At 32.5% G+C, this 23,487-nt stretch overlaps 1 protein-coding gene across 1 annotated transcript in view; it reads right to left on the bottom strand.

Moving 5' to 3' along the window:
• The window catches only part of LOC124535572 (uncharacterized protein CG43867), a 363,739-nt gene that overhangs the window by 56,704 nt on the left and 283,548 nt on the right, over nucleotides 1–23,487 (bottom strand). The window contains exon 5 of the mRNA XM_047111819.1: nucleotides 3,143–3,205. Coding sequence (XP_046967775.1) covers nucleotides 3,143–3,205 — 63 coding nt within the window. The remainder of the gene's footprint in view (nucleotides 1–3,142; nucleotides 3,206–23,487) is intronic.

The following is a 23,487-nucleotide window of genomic DNA, read 5'->3' as shown; positions in this document are numbered from 1 at the left end:
GAAAACTGGGTCAAGTTTTACTATGCAAGAAAATATCTTTAGTTTTTATAAGCGTAACTACTTAAACTTAGATCTTACCGTCTTTAAACTTCACACCTTTGAAGAATTTTCTTTTTTTAATATTTGTCTGAATAGTTTGTTTCAAGCCTTGTTTGTTTTTTCTTAATTATTTGGATTATGTGTTGTACAGTACACTATACGGCAAATATCATGAAGTAACTAAATATGATAAGACAAAAAAAAACTGTTTTAAAATCAAATTTGCTGCTAGGTCGGAATAATAAAAAATAATTGTTAAATTTACTAAGTGTACAATCAGTAACTGACTGTTATGCATTAATTAAAGGAAAGTTAAACGAAAGGCCGTAAATATAAATCTCTACAACAAATATGAATGAGTCATTGTGCAATCTGGAAAATCAATAACATCCCGAAGGATCGACTATGCAAGTGTGCACTCTCGTGCGCTACGGTACGGTCAGCAAATAACGATATTATATTTTAATTTTGATTTTTCTGCCTTTTATTTGTTTCAGTTGTATATTTAATATAAAATAATACATAAGCTATATATTGTACCAGTCCTAAATATAGCACAGGTCGTATTGTTATGTTTCTTTGTTTGTAGTCTCAGCGCATATTGTAACACCAAATTATAATTTACAGGGTGACCGAGATAACTAAAGGTTTCGTAGGTTAACGAAATAAATAAAGAGTTGAATATTCTTTTTTCTCATTTAAGTCACGATCGTTTTCTAGTTTAATAGGTGATGGTGTATGAAGACGAGTTTATTACGGAATAGGAATGGCTGATTTTTTGTTTATATACACACTATTTAGCATATAATGTGTATATAAGCCACATGAAAAAAAAGATGTCTTCTTGAAAACAATTTCAACAACTAATATAACTTTTCGAACACTTTATTTAATTTATTATAAATAAATTAATATTGAACATAATGTATTCTGCTGTTTGTACTGATATTTAAACCCTCGTAATAATCCCGAAACATTAGTTACCCCATCCATAGGTTGTAACGGCTTTCAACGATTGTCCCACAAGGGTGGCGGGGCCGCTAACTTGTTACAATAAAATATTGCGTCAATAAAGATACTTTTATAATATTAAGTTAACTGGTTAGAGGAAATTGTTTCTCCTGTATTGATATATAAGAATCAAAATTTAATTCGGTTTATATGCTTATATCACGTAAAATATTTTTTTATGTTTTTGATGTTTAGGATTTATATCAGTAATTAAAAGAACATAGATCTTTTTTTGACATTTAAATGAAATATAAATTGAGCTGAGATGGCCCACTGGTTAGAACGAGTGCATCTTAACTGATGATTTCGGGTTCAAACCCAGGTAAGCACCACTATACATATGTGCTTAATTTGTGTTTATAATTCATCTCGTGCTCGGCGGTGCAGGAAAACATCGTGAGGAAACCTGCATATTTCTAATTTCATCGAAATTCTGCCACATGTGCATTGCACCAACCCGCATTGGAACAGCGTGGTGTTATATATGTTCCAAAGCCTCTCCTTAATAGAAGAAGGCTTTACTTTTTTTAAATAATTCCTATTAATTACTTTGTATACAATCAATAAAACTCAAATTACGATATGAAAACCTAATTTAAACTGTAATTACCTTTGAACTATGTTATGAACACATCAATTAACAAAAAAAGATATAAAATCAATATTAAGTAATAATTTATTGTTCGTAGAACTGTAATTAAATCGCTCTTTTAATGACAATGAAAAGCAATTCCATACCTAATTATCTTTTTAATAAACCCCTATTTTAATTAAAATAATCATTTTTATTATAATATATGCGTACATTTTACACATTGAACGATCTTAATATTGTTGTTTATTTCAATAGAGATTACTTATAATAATATAATTTTTGAATTTAGAATGTCAAACACCCCCCCCCCAATTTTTACGCTAACCGCTATCGTATTCAGAAAATTAAGCCGTTTGGTCTAGATACGACAATAAATCTATACAAAATGAATCATTTTACGCACTAAGAAATCCCTGAAAGGAAAGTTAACTTAAGTAAAGTTGACTTGGACAGCCGCGTGTAATGTATTTCTAATGCATATTTACTAAAAATATTAGCTTTTTGCACTTCTCCATATAAACGTAAATAATGCCAAATTTACTGTCTTTAGTAAAAACTTCTGGAACTTTGCTTCACATATATGTATGTATATATATAAACATATTTAAATATTTACTGAATGAATGAATTTTCATTCTCCAACAGTCAAATTTACAACTCTTAATTTCAGAGAACCCGAGTTACAGAGGCGCTTTTTGAAGCGAAGGGTGTGGCTATAATATAGCGATTATAATGTTTATAATTTTAAATATTTGTAGAAAATAAGGATTTTTTTATAAGACTGTCATGTGCAAAAGTACGTCGCTGTTTTGTTTCATGAATTTCAAATTCCGAATAATAAAAATAAAAAAAAAACATTGCAGCTCTTGGCTCAAAAATGTAAGGAAAACAAATTACTTGAACATATGCTAAAAAAACATTCTTCCAGTGATATTACTACAACAACAACTACAAATACTAATATTTTGTATTTAGGTATATATGATATATCTACTGGACAGGGCCAAATGCTACTCGTAGAGTGGATTAAAGTACTATTTAATTCATAAAAAACATTAATTTCTAAAGTTTAATTAATGCTCAGCGGAGCGAGCTAAAAGCTCGTGGAAATATAATTTGGGAAGGGTTTTGATGAAGGTTCCTTAAAAGGATTTCCCGATGTAACATTACTGTTTTTGCTGACCCTACTGACATTTATCGTAGCTCAGTGTGCCGTTGTTTCCGTAGCCTTTAGAAAAGGATGACAAAAACTGTTCATTTGTAAATAATTACTGCGAGAATTATCGCGATAATGGAAGTGTAGGTATTTAATACGTAACACTCATAATAGTATTTTGTTTCTGTTGGTTTTGTTTATTTCGTATGCATTTATTAAATATAAACAATATTAACACAAAACAATGAAGTGCAAACGTTCTTATAATATTGTTTTTGTTAATTATTAAAAATGTATAAGGAAAAGTCGAGAAATAAAACAGTTTCTTTGTCTAGTCTTACCTTGTCTTCCGCCTCCTCCGCTCTTCCTTCGGCTTCCAGAACTCGTTGCTCGAGCTCCGAAAGCTGTAACAAAAGAAAGGACTTATTAGATTTGAACAAAAAAATCATAATAATTAAAAAAAAAATTATACATAAACCTAAAGTTATATTTCTGTTCGACAATGCGGATGAAAATCCCATACTTGGCCAAGGCGCTAACTGGCACAAGACATCAAATCCCAATCCTCAAAGAATAAGTGTTCCCACTTGAGACTTGTGCTGCCATCTATTAGTAGCGTAAAAAATATTTTATCAACTACGAGTTTCAAATGCATGAACCTCTAGGACCATTTCGCCTATTTTGACAACGACGAAGCTCCGCTACCACCCGATAGATGGCGTTGGAACTCGCGCATATTTTATTGAACCACGTGGTTTACGCACGTATAGGTTTTAGATATATATATAGTGCTATTTGTCAGGGAGGCTGTGGAATAGTATTATTGTTATGTAAGAGTGTATTTGTGCGGTTTCTGAGGTATGGGGAGGTGAATCGGCTCGTGAAAGGGTGGTTGAACCAAAGCAGTGATATATGTATGCAAAGCAAGGAATTAGGCTGTGTTATAGGGATTTTATTCGGTTGTTGAGGATAGAAGGGATTAAAAATTTCACACGCGACATTCGTATCATCGCATTACTCGTGTGCTCACTCGCGCTTAGAGGCGTTGTAACATGATAATGTTTGCAAATAAATTTATATATAGGAATATATTATATAAAATATAAATAACCGAAGTAATATTTTCAATACAAACCATATATACTCATTCATAAAGTAAGCACTTTTAAGCCCTTTTAATATTGATATTACAATTTTAAATCGAATATAAAGCTATCATATTTTTTATAACATATATAGCACGCTTTACAAATAATATCAGTTAAAAATAACTCGATTCAATATGGAATCAATGCAATACACGAAACGCGAGTTTTCATAGGAATCCAGTATTACATTCGATACCTGAAGGTAAGCTAGACTTGTAACGAGCTCACAAATAAAATGCAATTCAAATGCAACGAACGTACGTCAAAGGAAAAAAAGGTTATATATTGAAACGAAATCGTATTTTAAATTTTCTCTTTAAAGATTTTAAATAAATTTTATCTTCGAATATATAAGGCGTTTATAGAAGCTAATATTCTGATTAATTGATTACGTATATAATAGTGCATTCATACACGCAAACATACATACAAAAGTAGATAAAACATTGAAATTTGAATGTAATCTCTTTTGTGGCGAAGCGGTGCACTAATAGATTTTGGTTATTTACATGCATCTCCTATACCTTCAACGTCATACAATTGACCGGTACAGAAAGTAATAATAATAAGTAATTCTTTTTTTGAACTAAGTAAGCATAACTCATAGAATTATAGAATATCATGACCTATGCCATTATTATATACGCGCCGAGCCTAACTCCAAGTTGCGACAATAGATCACATAAAAAATAGAGCGTCCAACTAGACCTATAGAATCTAGATACGTTTTTACTAAAGTCGGTCAAGATAACTTAACATAATCGACATAGACCCTTAAATGAAAGCCTTATACGTCTGAACAAAGACAGAGCTAAGCCGATCATTCGATAATATTGGCTTCATTACTAAACATTAATTCTCAATCGCTGGTCATTTCGTCACTGTCCCGACACTGTCAACATGTGTTTATTATATGTCTTAGCAACACGTTCGTTATATTTACACGAGCGATTATAGCTCTTAATAGCTATTAAATAAAAGTGAATTTTGTTAAGCCGCTGTATTAATAGCTTTGAGTATGGGGTCACAAATCGCCATTAAGTTCGTAATCGTGTCTGTATCAGGATATATCTATGAATCTTGTACTGAACATGTCTGAAATGCTGCATGATTTACTTTGATTATGCTGTTATCGTAATTTCATACGATATCAAAAGTCACAATCTAAACGTACTTTTTTTAAGTATGTTTTTACAGGCACTTTTGACTCGTATATTAACAAACTATATCAAGTTATTGCACTGAGACGAACCTTTTCAAGATTTAAAATACAAAGTCATGCCAGTTAAATACAATTACATATGTATGTATATATTACACCCTGCTTGAAAATCAAGAAGTACTCTATTCACGCTTTTATATCATCGGTATAATCTTGTATTAAATAATTTGTATTTTAACGAACAATTATTTAATGAATTTATGAAACGGCAAAGTTAAAAATGTCAGCGGAATTTTATCATTGAAACGGATACTTGGAGACGAATAATACATAATTAAGTTACATTCGAAATATTGTAAATATAGTTTATTTATAATTAAAAGTAATCAAACACTTTCCACAGTATACGAGTCTATAATCCATTATGCAGAGGCCTGTTTTTTAAAATCCTGTTAATTAAAATGTTTAAGCTTATTCCCTCCGTAAACAAGTTGTAGACTATACAAGACACATGTTGGAAACATAAGATAAATTTGGAATATCGGTGTTTTGTATTCGCGATCTTAGATAAAGTTCTATGTCTTGTGTGGAGAACAAATCTGGTGCGTAATCGGTATTAAAACCATTTAATCATATAACACGTTAGCACTTTGTGCAATTAAATGGCTATTATTTATTTATTCTTAATGGTTCAAAGTTTTAATAATCGTTTCATGAAAGACCACCTGTTGATATGTCTATTGATAACGAGTAAGTAATGTTTCGGTTAACGTTATTTTGTTATTGGTAAAGTTTTATATTGTATCATATTCCATAGTATTATGCGAATAGTTCTAAGCTGGGTTTGGTTTTGGGGAGGCCTTTATCCAGCATTAGATGTCTTCTGGCTGATAAGATAATGATGTTGATGGTGGTGATGGTAACAGTGATGCCGATGGCGATTGTGATGATGATGATTATACAGTATCTATATTAAATGTGAAGACCACCGGTTCAGATTGTATATTCTACCGAATAGAAAAAGCAAGAAACTCAGACGTAACTCTTTCGTTCAATATTTATAATGTTTTTTAAAATGACATAAATGTATTGATTTTCATATTTGAAAATTCAGATACATAAAGGTGAAATAGAAAGTTATAATTTTTAACGAGTCATTACGTCATTACTCCAAATTAGAGACTGTAAAGAAGTGGGAGTTAACAGACTCAACCTAATTACTATTGAATTTATTTTTAGCCCAAAACGTATTGTGAGCGACAAATTTCTAAGGATTTCTACTGAACTCACGACCGGGACTTAGTAATAAAAAAATCGTTGTACCCTGACAGCTACTATTGCGAATTTTATTGACACATATTGGGTGTGTATGACAGCGTTAAAGGGTATCAAAAAGTCGATTCTATAAATGGTTTTATTGCAGACTTATATCACGTATGTACAAGCTTTTTTGTTTGTTGTATAAAGTTCTATATATGTGCAAGAATACATCCGGGGCAAGAAAAGGTTTTTCACCTAAAGATCTATTTTCGTGTGCTCAGAATGAGCGATAATCTGCTTTACAGATCGAGAATGACATATTGCGTCGCAATGATTTGATGTTTAGATTCAAAAGGTACTAAGAGTTTAAGACTTGATAAAGGAATTAATTTGAAAACTGACGAAGGTTTTCTTACTCTGTCTGTACAAGGTTTTGTTGTATAATATTTTATTTAGATATTACTAAAATGTATGTTTTAATTCCTTGTTTAATTCTACCGTGGTACTCAGTAATGTTGTGTTCCAGTTTGGTGGTTTAGTGAGCTAGTGTATCTACAGGCACAAAAAACATAAAATCTTAGTTCCCAAGATTGATGGCTCATTGGCGATTTATGGAATGGTTAATATTTCTTACAGCATGATTTCTATATGGGTGATAAGGATCAGTTACCATCTGCATCAAAATAACAAATATGCAGATAGACAGACGCGGCCGGGGACTTTGTCTATAATATGAATTGATTCATAAGTTAAAGACACTAAAATATATAAATAAGACACAGTTATATAAAGTGAGTGTTAACTAAATTAGGACTTGTCCAAAAAATCATGAATTTTTCTTTTAAATATTTACACATGTGTTTTTTTTTTATTGTTCAATTATGGAACAGTTCCATATACTTTACAACACCTAATAATAATAATAGACAAAAAATATTCTACAGTAACGACACTGCAGCACATTTTACGTAGTTAAGATATTTTTTTATTTATTTTCACCCCAAGTTTATGCGATACTGGCTACAAACTAACAAGAATAAGGTTATTATATTGTATTGTATTGAGTAAACTGACTAAACCGAGTTTGACAATCTCGACAATCTGTTTTGAGCGTTCTCAGTGGGGAACCTAAACCAACATCCGTCAAATTTACAAATTTGATTTCCGCAATCATACCGTTGCAAGGGAAATCCTAAGTAATAGGTAAAGGCTCTTGAGTTATTTGAACTTTAGAACAGCACTTTAATATCGAGACTTGAGATAGACTAATAGAATATGAAGTATGCTACTTATGAGTAGTAAAATGTGCTCTATTTGTTATTTTAAAATATAACTAATTTTTTTTCTTAAATTTTAGTCATTGAATTGTATTCGAATTAAAAAAAAGGAAGTTCCATAAATGAGTATACATTTATTGAATTAGTAGACAAGATGCCGGGGGGTGGGGGAGGTCGGCATTGTTCACGTTTTACGGGTTAGTTGATAAGAGTTAGGTATATGAAGTCAAGCTTGTTACATACCAAATTTCATCCAAATCGGTTGAGTAATTTATCCGTGAAAGAAATCCAGATGATAAAATTAGATTCAAGAGAGATGCATCAAGGCGACAAGGAGATAAAAGCTAAACAAGTCCACAAATGATGTAGATGCTAAGCTACGTTATATCGGGACACGGGCTCAAGTATCACACAACGCGTGACATCCCCGTAATAAAGTGGCAGCGTTACACGAAAGCAGTTTAATTTTCTGCATCGAATCCTCAGCCGAAGATTTGAACTGTGAATCGTCGAATTTTCCACCGGACTTGGTCCCTTTGATGTCCCTTCGCACGGAAAAGGAACCGGTAGTGTTTGTAGAGCAGAACGGAACGGGTGACTTCGAAAACAGGGACGTTTTCGAAATGTTTGTGCGAGGAAACATTTTTTGGCTATCGTTAATCTTTTTTAGATGAATGGATACAATCGAAGTGAGAACTTTCATCAAAATAATGTAACTGGATTTACATTTAATGATTTACAAAGATAAAAAAAAAAAAATCCCTGACTCGTAAAATGTCCCTTGGTGGTAGGGCTTTGTTCAAGCCCGTTTGGGTAGGTACCACCCACTCATCAGTTATTCTACCGCCAAATAACAGTACTCGGTATTGTTGTGTTCCGGTATGAAGGGTGAGTGAGCCAGTATAACTACAGGCTCAAGGGACATTACATCTTAGTTCCCAAGGTTAGTGGTACATTGACGATGTAAGGAATAGTTAATATTTCTTCCAGGTTCATTGTCTATAGGCGATGGTGACCACTTACCATCAGGTGGCCCATATGCTCGTCCGTCAACCTATACCATATAAAAAAAACACAAAAATACGTTGAGATTTAATTAATAGCAACGTTCGAAATTAAAATACACTCCTTTGAAATACAGTCAGATAAACAATTAACTACATAATGAGAATAAGCCATTTAATACCTGATTTGTATTTTAATCCGTAATGGCCGAGATGGTCCAATAAATGAAATACGAAATCTTTCATCTTTACCAATGACTTCAGGTTCAAATTCGGGCAAATGTTTCGAGGATATTAATCTGTCTTTATTTCATGATTGCGATACGGAAAGAAACGCGCAAATTAAAATTGGTTCACTTTTTGCTAGAATATTATTGATAACACGCTGTAATCCTCACCAATATTTATCTTTAAATGAATTAGCGAGGCAGTAAAAGCTTGTAACCCAGCAGCTGTACTTTTAAAGCCTTTTCTTACACATTACCAAATATTTAAGATCTGTAAGTAAGGAAACCTTTTTAATAGTATGGTCTTTGTTTAAATTAGCCATATCACTGGTTTCACACCACGTGATCGACCCCTTGAGAACGGGCAACAGTGATAAAGTAATTATACGCTACCGTCCAATTAATAGATCAATCATAATAGCTCACGGCCGTTGGGCACATTCATGGCAATTATGTGATTGTTTGTCGTATAACGAATTTACGGTTCGTTTGAGTTTATTACGCTTTTTAGTTCGAATAAATCGAATTCATAACGAAATTTGAACTGACTGAATGTTTTACTTTGAGGCACTTAAAAGCAATTTATAAACAAAACATTTTAGACGAGACAAAGTTAATGTAATAATGTTTATACTAATATTATGAATGCGAAAGAAGGACTCTGCCTGTCTCTTTGTTCTTTCTCTCTTTCACACAAATCACGTGACCAGATTTGACGAAATTTAGACCAACGATTTTGAACCCAACGTACACACGTTGGGTTCAAAATCGTTCCACACGGAAACATTACATTTTTTTTGTTTATATCAATTTTCGAATGGCGATGTTTTTTTGTTGACAACACTAATATATTACAAGATGCCTTCAAAATAACTTACATCCTTTTACGACAGTTAGCTCTTACTTAAATCTTCGCATGACTGCTACGACTTAATATGGAAAATAACAACAAGATATATTAACCCATTTATAATTGTCAATGCTCCATTGATCTCAATTATCCTTCAAATTGGATCACAATTATAATACTAAGTATTGCTTTTTGGCGGTAGAATACCTGATGTTGGGTAGCCTACTCAGACGGGCCTTTGCAAAGGCCTTACCACAAATTTAAGGTATACTTTTAGTAAGTAAATAAAAAAAATAGTGTTTCGTAACAAGTACCAGTACCAAAAGTAGTGACCAAAAATCGAAATCAAAATTATCTTTATTCCAGTAGTTTCCTTATTCTTAAAAGTATTCGAATGTTGTTAAATTAAAAATATAAGTGTTAAATTAAATGTCAACCCACCATCGGTTAGAGAGTAGATTATACCGAGAAGAACCGACAATACTCTTAGTAGTTACTCAATTACACCATTTCATCACAGAGTATGTCAGTAAAGAATAATTAGATTCTTATACATCTTGCCTCGCTTTTGAATCTATACTATCAATGTTTTTTTATATTAGCTTTACATTTATGAAAAGGCCAAGTTAAAAATAGCCGTGGAATCTTATTATAGAAAAGATTACCGTACCGGATGACCTTTCCACGAAACCCTATTTCCTCTAAACCAACATTTGTTTCAGGACGTTAGAATCTTCCCCGAAGACGTCCGTTCTACTCGGCACTCGTTCGACAAATGATCTCTCAGTCAAGGAGCGACAGCTGTGTTCAAATATTAACAAACAACTCGACTCTGCTAACATAAAGCTTTCTTACATTGTAACATTTACAAAATTAGAAGGAAAACTGTTTAATGTTGGAAGTATATTAAAGTCCTTTTTATTTAGTGACTTATAAAAGTGTTGAAGTTATAATTTTATATTTGAAGAAGTTATTTTTTTGAGCAGAAATATGTATTATGTAACAATTAACATTTTAATACGTTGACATGGATCAATCTGTATTGGTCATACAATACTAAGTTTCATCAGATAAGAAACAGTATTAAATAATACTTTGTAATGTGATAATGCATTGTGGTAATAATAATAAATATTATAATATATTAATACAGCAACGATATGTTGACCTAATGCGTGTCATTGCTTAAGGCAAGGTAGATAACGATCTTACAGAATGACACTGACAAAAAATTGCTTAATATCCAAAACTATATATAAATATATATTGATTGTGTCAGGTTGAGCAAAAACTTTGAATTGATGTAAGCGATACTTGCGAGAAAGTTAGAACCAAAGTACTATTAACAATAGGGGGAGAAATATTATAATATTTAGTAACAAAACCCGACATCAAATAATAATCAAAGAAAATAAATTATTAATAAAATTCAAGTTCATCACAAAATCACTCGTATTTCTTCGCCCTCATTTTTCATAAATAAAAAAAAGTTCCGAATAGATAACCTCCTTAATTCCTGTCATGAAAAGCTGGCTGGTAATAAAATGTCACAGCCTGTAAATGATCCACTGATAAGCTAAAGCAACCTCTTTTGAGGAGTACAATTCAAAGGGACAATTACTTTAAGTATCCATAATTAATACAACAAGGAACTTATAAGTGATAATCCACTCCATTAGTACTTTGATAAAACCATTAAATCGTTATCAGTCTTTTAAGTGACGGATTATACGGGAGGCGCCTTTAATGTGCCGAGTTATGAACTGACGTAACCGCGGTAGGCCTTCAGTTATGAAGTTCTATGTAGAGTCTTAGAACGAAACACCTGCGTTATATGATCGTTACATCTTACGAGTTGAGATGTATCCTGTTATTTATGGCTGAAACGTTTTTAAACTTCGATAATGACATTGTAAGTTAAGGTGTTTTTTAAGAATCAGTTGGTAAGCATTTTACCCCGTTTGGGTAGGTACTACCTAATCATATCCACCGCCAAACAACACTAATTTTATTACTCTTGTGTTCCGGGTTGAAGAGTGAGCCAGTGAAGATTTAAATACAAAGGACGTAAAATCTAAGCTCTGACATGCAGACTTTGTGTTAATGGCTTATTTTAAGAATATCACTATGATACCAAATTTAAAAAAAAAATTAACGAAAGCGTGTATGCGAAATGTTCTTATCCCAACCGTTGGCAGTGTTTTATTTGACAATCAATAAGTAATTATGACACATAAATAATATAGAATAAAGGAATTTGAGTGTGAGTTCGATTATCGATCTAAATAGAGTTACTGAATTATTATCAGGGTATTTGATAGCTCTTATATACTGCTATAGATATGTAAGTTTTTACCACTGCCTTATTATGCTATGGCAGCAGTATTTTCTTGGATACAAGAGTTTATTGACCTATTTTATATTTTCATATAATAAACTGCACTCATGGGACATTCATTCCGCCTGCCATAAACAAGTACCAGCCTGTACCAATGCATCGTATGAAGTCATAAATACAGTTGAAATCCCATCCCTATCTATTTTTTATTTACCTGGTCCTGTCGGTATAACAAACTACAGGGTGCTTCCAATGAATTATTTTGTACGCCGTTTTCAGCTATCTGTTATTATTTCGGATTTATCTTTTATATCGAGTATGAAATACTGCAAAGGTTATTTTATATGTATCTCGTAAAATTATACATACCCGTTAGATTATAATCTATCCCGCGAGATAACTATCAAAAGGTTGTGAACGTTGTTTGGAATTATAACCAAAAAGGTTAAATTAAAAAAAAAAACAAACTGAAATATAACACTTTCATTTATGATACAACAATAATTTTTTACAAAGTGTTACACATCTCTTCAGCAATCATGTCTCCATGTAACCTTCTCTATATAGTTGCATAATACACGAATTCATCAACAAAACCATTCAAACAGGTGCGTGCGGTCATCAAAAAACGTACGAATCCAAAACGACTAACAATCCACGAATCGAGAGAGTGGGGACCAATCCATCAACATGTCTGCGGTATTCCAATTTCCATGCGAAGTTTTCATCGTCTCGAAAAAGCAATTAAAATAACTCATCCGCCCGGCCATTCATCATCGACTAAGGCAACTTTTGATAGATCGAGTTTATGACGTTTAGACTATAATTTATTAAATTCTTGATAATCGAATAAAACTTGATTCGATTACATTAATCGAATTTTAAAATCTTCTTAGATTTAAATGGACATAATATATACAAAAAGCAGTATTTTGTGTTAATCAAAAGTTTTTTGACAAAGTGATAAAAATTATGATATTGTAAAAGAGACTGTGTCTATTATTTATTCACGATTTTATCACTTTTCTATGGAGAATAATTTCTTAAGAAGGAATACTCATAGAATATTTGTTCGTTCATTCATTCAATCGTACGCCAACGTAAATAAAGTTAGTGCATTTTGATCAATCAAGTTGATTAGAAGGTGATTTTTAAGGCTCAAAAATTTTATCAAACAGATTTTGAATGCTTAAACTCTAAAAAAGGACATATGCTACTTTTTTAATAGGGGGTTAAATGTATTAAAAAGCGGGGATTTTGGGCTATAGTTTGATTAATTTCGTACGTGTAAAGTCGCGGTTTCAGCTACTATTGTCAATATTGCAAAATCAAAATTACATGTCAAAAATACAGGCGAGCATATTAATAAAATCAGAGATTAAAGTATCATTATATTGCAGAGTATGTAAATTATTGCTTATAGTTAATTAATTATTCTATTTAATAATTCAATTAATTTTGTACCAACTAAGCTTGTTCAGTTGCGAAAACATACGAGATCGGATAATTTTTGTTTATAAAATAAATATCCTTTTTAACTGACCTAAAAAAACTTATTCCCGGTAGTGAGTATTGATCCGTATTTTGGTTAATACGTCAAAGTAATATTACTTTAATTATTTCATTTTTCTGATATAGGTTGGCGGAAGAGCATATGGGCCATCTGATGGTAAGTGGTCACCATTGCCCATAGACAATGACGCTGTAAGAAATATTAACTATTCCTTACATCGTCAATGTGCCACCAACCTTGTGAACTAAGATGTTATGTCCCTTGTGCCTGTAGTTACACTGGCTCACTCACCCTTCAGACCGGAACACAACAATACTGAGTACTGTTATTTGGTGGTAGAATAACTGATTAGTGGGTGGTACCTACCCAGACGGGCTACGCTACCACCAAGTTTATTGACGTATTAACAAAAATTGCATTCTTTTGGAACTGTATTTGCTTTTGTTACTTCATTATAATGTACCACACGATCCATGCGTTTGGTTCTATTACCTGATTCGGTATGTATGTGTAAGAATTTTCCAGAAACAAAACGACCGAGGACTTATATAAAAAATTATCCTTGAACGAATGTATTTAAAGGATAAGTAAATAAAAAATAACCTCAACATTAATAAACGTCAAAATATTAATAAGAAGGAAATTTAAACAATAATGAAACCCCCTCAATCCCTATTGCGTTTTCCTCATGCAAATTTCGTAAATACAGTCCATGAATCTCAAAATAATCTCCAGATTAAAAGAGAGAAAATCGTCCAGGTCACTTGTTACAAGTGTAACTACATTCTGCACAAACATTATTCTAATGAAATGAGCTAAGGAACCATCTAGATAGCATTTTAGATTTTGGCATGCCGCCGAGTATACAGCCTCAATACAATAGCGCTCTCGTTTAAAACGTCGAGCTTATTCTGCAGCCAGGTGAAATTATAATGAACTCAGTTATATAATGTTGAGCAATTTTTTTTAATATTATGCAAAATGAATCACACCAAAATGACATATGAAGTCAAATCAAAATAACTTTCAAGAGCATTTTTGAATTGCCATTTTAAATGATAAAATTAAATTCAAAACCACTAGTTGACACCAATGCAGTCTGAATGTAGATTTTAAGGAGAACAATTGGCAAGATTCAGCAATAGTTACTGTTACCACCATTACTGTTACCAGAAAATTAGTTAGATTATATATACATATATACTATGTGTTCTAGAGTGAAGACCGCTTCTCGGCAAACGTAGTGTAGGACGTCCTCAGGCACGGTGGAGTGACGATATACGCAAGGCGGCTGGCAGGAGCTGGATGCGTGTAGAGGCCTATGTCCAGCAGTGGACGAAAAAAGACTGTTGTTGATGATGATATATATATACTGATTATATTGATGTGAAAGTAACTCTGTTTGTCGTTCTTTCACGATTAAAGCGATGAACCGAATTTGATGAAATTTGGTGTGAAGCAAACTTGAACTCTAAACGAAAAGACACAGGTTCTTTTTTTGCTTGACACATGACAACTAACACTCTAAAACGCGAGCGAAGCCGCGGGCTATAAATAGTTTACTATAAAACTTTTATAAGAATATTTATAAAACCATGGCGCGTCTCAGTGCGTTATTGTCGCTGTGCGCTCAACGGAAGACCGTAGGAGACAAACCATTACATTTTTTTTCTTTTAATCTATGTGATAGCTACTTGTAGCGATATTATTATGAGGTAATAATGTTAATTTTAATCTAGTAAATAAATTAAAAAGAAATATCTTGTCGGTACTTTATGGAATAGTTTGGCGGACGAGCACATGGGCCACCTGATGGTAAGTGGTCATTAAACAATGGCGCTGCAAGAAATATTAACTATACCTTACATCGTCAATGCGACACCAACCTTCTTCCCTCGTTCCTGTAGTTATACTGGCTTACTCACCCTTCAAACCAGAACACAACAATACTGCATACTGTTGTTTAGCTGTAGAAGCTTGCTTTTTATAGTATGTATTTTAATAAATGACGTAAGTCAAAAGGTATTATTCAACTATTTTTATTAATTACTAGCTATGCCCGCGACCTTATACGGCTGTGAGTATAACAAAAAAATAGATTATTGCAGCCTTAGTTACTCCCTATTATATAAATTATCAGCCGGTGAAAGTCCCGTCGAAATCGGTCCAGTCGTTCCAGAGAATATCCGAAACAAACAGATAGATAAAAATTGTATAACATACATATGCATTGTGTAATAAAGGTCTAGTTTAATATAACAAACAGACACTCCATTTTTATCACATGTATAGATATTGTACACTATATTTCTTCGAGTTAGAGATATATAAAGGCTGGAATATAAAGACAATGAATTTTCAGTTTGCGACGAATTGTATGTGCAATAATTATCATATCTGCTTTTCAAATACTAGGATATCATAACACTCGAGGCGGACGGCTATTATCCGTGGGGGTATTATGTTTCACAGCCACATACGTTAATAAGCACCAGGTAGTTGGCCTGTATCCAAAGCACCAGATATTAAAGGACATTCTGCGACCGCTTCTAAATCATTCGAGCTGGTTGGCGCAAGAATAGTGCGAGTATTAAATTCTCCCTTGTCAACCTCAATATAAATATACTATCTAAATAAATGTTCGTACGACTAAGGTTTCCAGAAATATATCCGTAGCTGTGCCCGCGACCTTGTACGCGTTTGAATTTAACAAAAAATATTATTGTAGCCAAAGTTAGTCCTTATTATATTAGTTATTTACTAGTGGAAGTTCCGTCAAAATCGGTCCAGCCGTTCCAGAGATTAGCCGGAACAAACAGACATACAAACAAAAATTGTAATAAATATTATTTTGGTAAGTATATGTATTGTGTATACCTACATATGCATTGAGTAAAAAAGGGCTATTTTAATATTACAAACAGACACTCCAATTTTATTATGTGTATACATTACAGTGTCAATGTCTATTAGAGGTGGTACCTATACATGTACAACACTTGCAATTTTATGAGAAATGTCACATTTAAAAATGGAACATGACTTATTTTTTCTTACGCACAATTTAATAAATTGTAATTGGACAAATAATGCGTTCTAAATATTTCTGTTCCCTCATTGGTTGAATCGAAGTTTAACGAGTACCGCTAAATGGGTTGTTACGTCTACAAACCCAAGAGATATTCTAGCAAAAAGGTGTAAAGTCGTTTGAATTTTTTACCATACCGTAAATATGCATAAAATTGTTGACGGAATCTCTTGATTAACATACGCCAGCAAAGAGAAGAGTTTATCGTTTTATGCTAAAATAAGGCAGACAAAACAGCTCAGGTTTAACATTGCAAATATCCACCAATCACGGTCGCCGCGAGATGTTTGGATGGAAAACTCTAGACGTTTAAATAACGCAGCGGCTAAAAATTTAAATTTAGTATTTTTCTTGGTCATCTATACTCAATATTATAAATGTAAAAGTAACTTTATCTGTCTGTAACATTTTTACGACTAAATTACTAAATCGATTTTGATGAAATTTTGTATGAAGTTTGAAATTATACATAGGCTTTTTGATGGTGTATTACTCAATAACTTTCATTATAAAATGAATTTTAAACGGGAGAAGCTAAAACAGTTTAATATTTTTGTATACAGGAGTCTCGGGTTCAGAGTTTCAGATACGAGAAATATGCCTATGATCTTTCATTTCATCTTTTGAAACGATCTTAGGGTAAAAGAGGACTTAGCTCAGTAGTTGAACATTATACTGTTACTACTATATACATACATATATTTAACATAATTAATTGGAATATCATATGATACATATCGTATATAAAATAATCCGAATTTATTTTCAGTTTAGTTAAAAAAAAATTATTAGTTGATTTTATTTTTCTGTCCCTACACACTCGAACAAAGAAATGATAATTATTAAAATGAGTGTCATTACTAATGTCGTATGACCAAAATGACACAACATATCGCACTACCGGAAATATACATTCGCTTTTGATATTGTATTCGCTTTGCTCTGAGATATTTTTATTTGAATTAATATTTTTATTACTCCAAAAAACTACCTTTGTGTTTGTGTTTTACACAAGAGTTAAATTACAAATATACCAAATACGATAAAAAATATCAAATACTAAAAAATATGCTATTTGCATTTTTGCTATAAACATAAATACGAAATAATTTGATACGTTTACGTTATCGGCTAAACGGATTGCGTTACAAAAATTAAAATTTGGTATCTAATCCAGCTGTACACTATTCCGCAAAAAATACATGCTATGCACTTAACGTGATCGAGAGATTAGCGTAACTACAAATGCGATGTCAATTATAGGTATAAATTATATCGGTGAAGCATTCCATTTTGATAAAATAAATCATTGTTATGACCCAAGCATTAAGTAATAGTTATGGATTTATCATCATCGATTCTAAATACCTATGTTAGCGATTTTTCAAAAAAAATATCACATATAATATGTAGAAATCTGGATATTGATGAATATTGATAAATTTTTCACGGGCTTCCTAACAAAGTCATGTATCTGACAATTTCAAATTTATTTGTTTATTACTTGTTTATTACTTTTATGCTATAACTATTACCCCAAAAACATTGCAATTATATGGATATGTACACACGTTGTCAGGTGCACTGAAAACAATGGGGCTGTTCCTGTAAGCAGGGAAAACTGCGCGGAAATGTGTGTTTATAATTACTTATTGACCATAACCTAAATAGGGGCCGAAGCTTTTCAGAGCACTTGGGGCCAATGCAGTCGTTGTTCGTTCGAAAGAATACACTAGTTTTTTTAAAAAAAAAAAAAAAACTATCGAGGTTGAAATGTAAATTACTAATTCAATGAAAACCAAGCCACGTATAGAATATATTATAACGTTAAAAGTATCGCTTGGTATATCAATTCACATTTTTCTCGCCAGCAGACCGAGAATAGAATCACGAATAATTGAATCTGAATCGTCTTAGCATACGAATTGCCGTTAGAAACACCTAAACTATACATCCTCTTGTGTCCCTTTTGTGGTTTCCTCATAACTCGTTCTGTGAACTTTGCTTTATGAATAGTTTGCAAAAGTTTACAAAAGCGTAACTTTTCATATTAAATTAGAATTACAGCGGCATGAAATTGTAATCAGCTTATTCCGCAATTTGTGGCTTTGGAAGTTTCCTAAATAAAGGTCACATGTTGACTTATCTATCTTTTTTAATGTTTTTGGAATGATAATTGAGAATACTTATTTAAGGAGATAACTTAGTTTCAGTCATAGGTATAATAAATAACAGTACAGTACAGTAATAGCCTGTAAATTTCCCACTGCTGGGCTAAGGCCTCCTCTCCCATGAAGGAGAGGGTTTGGAACATATTCCACCACGCGGCTCCAATGCCGGTTGGTGAAATGCACATGTGATAGAATATATATATATATATATAGTGGTGCTTGCCTGACTTTGAGCCCGCAATCATCGGTGAAGATGCACGCGTTATAACCACTATATTCTCTAAATATATGAATAAATTTTAGTAAAACTGTCAGTTTAAGCTTTTTTAATTAAAGTGTTATCTATAATTAGGCTTATTTTTGGTAATTTTACTAAATATTATGTTTTTATTTGATCGAAAACAATAAAATTTAATCAAAATCAAATCATCATCACGAATTGGTTGTGATCGAAATAAAATATTGATTGCAAAATATAAAGCCACGGAAACCACAGACTAACAATTCGCTTCACATTTTTCGATAGCCACTGTCCATCGCATACATTGTTTTCAATTTTTTTGTTGCGGTCACTGTACATCAAAGAGTTCATTGTTAGAATATAGTCTTTATTTTTTAGGTAATAAGGCCTATCAGTGTGACAGTTTAAGATTCACCGTACCGACAATTTATTCACTCGGACAGATAGCGTCCCCTCGCTTTTTTAGCTCGAAGCAGTGCTTAAATAATTGTCAGTTTTCCTTTGTTCTTGTTTCGTTCGGAATTTGTCAGGGTATATCGTCATTGCGAAATATATAAATATAAATACTAATCGCGATTATTTAATAGATAGAATGCATAAAGAAAAAAAGGCTTAAATCTGGAAAAGACGAAGACGATTCAAAATATTCAGCTGATCATCAGAAATTAGTTCTCTACGACATAATTATCAATCATTTTTTTGTCAGTTTTTTTGTTAGTTTGTCAAAATTCACACTCATGTATTTCGGCACGAGAAACTAAGACTTGTTCTAATAAAATCCTCAGTCTTCTAAGCTACCCTTTTAATTAATTTCACTTGTTAATATGTGTGAATCTTGCAACTTTTTGTGAAATGTGAAATTTTGCAAACAATTTTCGTGAACAATACAATCCCTAAATGTTGTTTATTTGAGAATGTGGATAAAAGGCTGTTTCGTAAAAAGGTTTTCGTTTCCTATGTAGTCTTTTATTTTAAGTACTTTAAAAATTTCTATTGTAACATTTAAGTCTTCAGTACCTCCGAGTTTATAGCGTCAGACATTTATAGTACTTAACAAGACGCTTACGGTGTTCTGTTTTGTATTGTTCAACTTTCTCTGCATTATTGATCATGAAAGTTAGTACGTTTCGTTATTTCTAACTTAGACGTGAATCTTATTGTTATCAATTGTATTGTTATATGACTTTCTTCAAATTAGTCATTCTTCACATAACCGTTTAGTGTTTTTTTTGTAACATAGGGTGGTTGGGAAATTGGGTTGATGGTGAGTGATCACTACTACCATAGACATTGGCGCCGTATTGAATTGTAACCATTATATCTGTTGCCAATGCACCATCAATCATGGCATCTAAAATGTTATGTCTTCACATTCTCAACTCAATAGTACTAAATATGCTTACTTGGCGGTAGAATACAAGATGAGTGCTACCTTACCGAATGGGCATGTAAGCCCAACCAACTAACAAGGTTAATTATTTTAGAGTATATTATCATAGCAGGATTATTTATAGTTATTTAAATGTTATGAATCACTTAAAAATATAGTTGTATCCCCTTTAAAAGAAACAATGACGAAGAGAGAGATGAGCAAAAATCGTTTCGTTTTAGTTTTATAAAATGTCATGTTAATGAGGAAATAAATAAAACTATTCATCCGGATTTTTAACAAATATCCAATAAGTTAAAAGATCCCAATTCCAAAGGAAAGCACAGCGTAGTATGCTGTACCGCAATAGTATTTGTAAATTAAAATATATTTAGTTAACAGTGTACTATGATGATTTGAATATTGTCTGAATAAATAATTCCTTTCATTCAAACGAGTTTGCATAGTTTAGAGGAATGGGGCCGATCGACTTAACATTTAATGCGACATGTATTCCTGCTATATTTTACTTCATAGAGTGTTTTGCTTCCTTTAATATTTCTTTAAATTAAAATTTCACAGAACCATCGCCAATGCTACATTAACCCCAGAAATCAAGAAGCTCAGTCCACTGCATCTTTAATTACACATAGACTTCTCAAGACTGTATAAAAATAATATGTTATGCTATTTGGCGAATAAGTTATGGACTCCGTGTATCTAGACGGGCTTGTACAAGGACCAAATGACCACGATTTTTGTCGCATAAAACTACTTTTGTAAGTAGATTCATAAACTGTTGCTATCTAGTATATAGTTGACTTTACTAAATAACAATAAATTATAATGTAATGGTACTTTCTTTAGCTTTTCCTGTTAGTCTACTTAGGTCAAAACTTCGATCTGAATTCATTACCCAGGTCCTCTCAAGCAATCGAACTGAAATTTTGAACAATCTTTGGTGTTGTTTATAATACAACTGAATGTCTTTTTCAGTGCACAACGGGGCATAGATTGAATGAGATCTTATTTTAAAATATAAATCATTAGCCACAATAATTAGTGAGACCAAGATGAAATAGGGTATAGAAAAGAGTTATTCGCATGTAGAGCCCTTACAAGAAGGATCAGCGGAAGAAACTAAGGCGGATTTTTTTAGTTTTTCATGACGGTATGTACATCGTTAATGTATTAACATAAAATGTAATGTTGTACAGAGTGTATGCTTTTGACTTTCTTTTGTTTCGTTTATTAACTGATGTTATCTCGAGATGTACTCTTTGGCCTCACGGCTTTAAACGCTAAAACGCGTTATTTTTCAACGAATTACGCGAACCCCTACAGGCCGAAATGAATTAGTTTGAAAGTAGGTCAGAAAATTTTGCCTGAGCGTTACATTTTTGCATAATGTGTTTACTCTAAGTTAATAAATTTATCAAGTTACAAATTTGTCAATGGTGAAAAGTTAATTCGTTTGAATAAATGCCATTTACTTTTAGGCCGTAAAACTATTTCGTGAGTCAAGTAATGTTTTTTAAATTACATTACTATTTGGTAGGGTTTTATGCAAGCCCGACTGGGTAGGTACCACCCACTCATCAGTTATTCTACCGCCAAACAACAGTACTCAATATTGTCGTGTTCCGAAGTGAATGAGTTAGTTTAACTACAGGAACAAGGGACATAATATCTTAGTTCCTGAGGTTAGTGGCGCATTGACGATTTAAGGAAGTTAATATTTCTTACAGCGTCATTGTCTATGGGTAATGGTGACCACTTACCATCAGGATGCCCATATGCTCGTCCGCCATCCTATACCATATAAAAAAACATTAGAGTTATTCTTTTTTGAAACATATTAGTAACTCGACATCAAATTTGTTTGCGACGTAATCACTACATAATATAAAACCAAATCGCTTTCTCTGTCCCTATGTCCCTTTGTATCGTTGAATCTTTTAAAGTACTCAACGGATTTTTATGCGGTTTTTTTTAATAGACAGAGTGATTGGAGAGGAAGGTTTCTGTATATAATACATGGACAATATAGTAAAGAAACACTGACAGTTTTAGAAGTTTATAGTGTGATGTCATAAATAAACAAATTCTGTAGTATATTTAGTACCCGTGCGAAGCCGGGACGAGTCGCTAGTGTAATCTAATTGCGAAACATTTAAGCGATATGAGTGCTTTTGGAATTTAAATCTTTTAAATTTTAATATATTTACTTGTTTATAATTTTTTACGTTTGGACCACAATTTTAGGTTTAAATTTTTTTATTGAATTATATGTATTTTAACTTGGTTTACTTATATTTATGTAATCGTAAAATCGTAAGGTAATCTTTTATAATAAATTCAGTTGTGAACAAGCCTTAATTGAATGGCTCAGATGGCCGGTCAACCATGTGATTGTGGCAAACTACAGAACAAAATATATATATCAGATATGACATCATGTTGTGTAATCAGAAATATAGTATCTATGAACGCATGAACCTGTTACTACAATGATTTGTGATAGAACAAAAATATCACAAAGGTGGTCAACTCCATCTCCAAGCAACTTTTCAACTGCGAGGTGTTATAGTTCTTTGCGCTACAATCTCGCGAAATTTTAGTTACTGACGAGAGAAAATATAACATTTTATGTTTATCATCTTAACCGATGATTGCGGGTTCAAACCTAGGCAAGCACCACTGAATGTTCATGTCCTTAATTTGTGTTTATAATAATATATAAATATTTCGTCTCGTGCTCGGCGTTGAAGGAAAACATCTTGAGGATGAGTCTAATTTCATAGAAATTGTACCACATGTGTATTCTACCAACCGCACTGGAACAGCGTGGTGGAATATATTCCAAACCTTTTCCTCAAAGGGAGAGGGGGCCAGGGAAATTTGCAGGCTGTTGTTGTTTATCTTTGATAGATTTCATACCATAATATCACCAGCATATTTCATTTACGACAAAATGTATGGCATTTCCGTACTTTTTAGTTCTGAGGTCGTAAACAGTCGTTAAATGCATATTAGGG

The sequence above is a fragment of the Vanessa cardui genome, chromosome 15 (assembly GCF_905220365.1).
Source record: "Vanessa cardui chromosome 15, ilVanCard2.1, whole genome shotgun sequence".
Lineage (NCBI taxonomy): Eukaryota > Metazoa > Arthropoda > Insecta > Lepidoptera > Nymphalidae > Vanessa > Vanessa cardui.
This window is presented reverse-complemented; position numbering and strand designations above follow the sequence as displayed.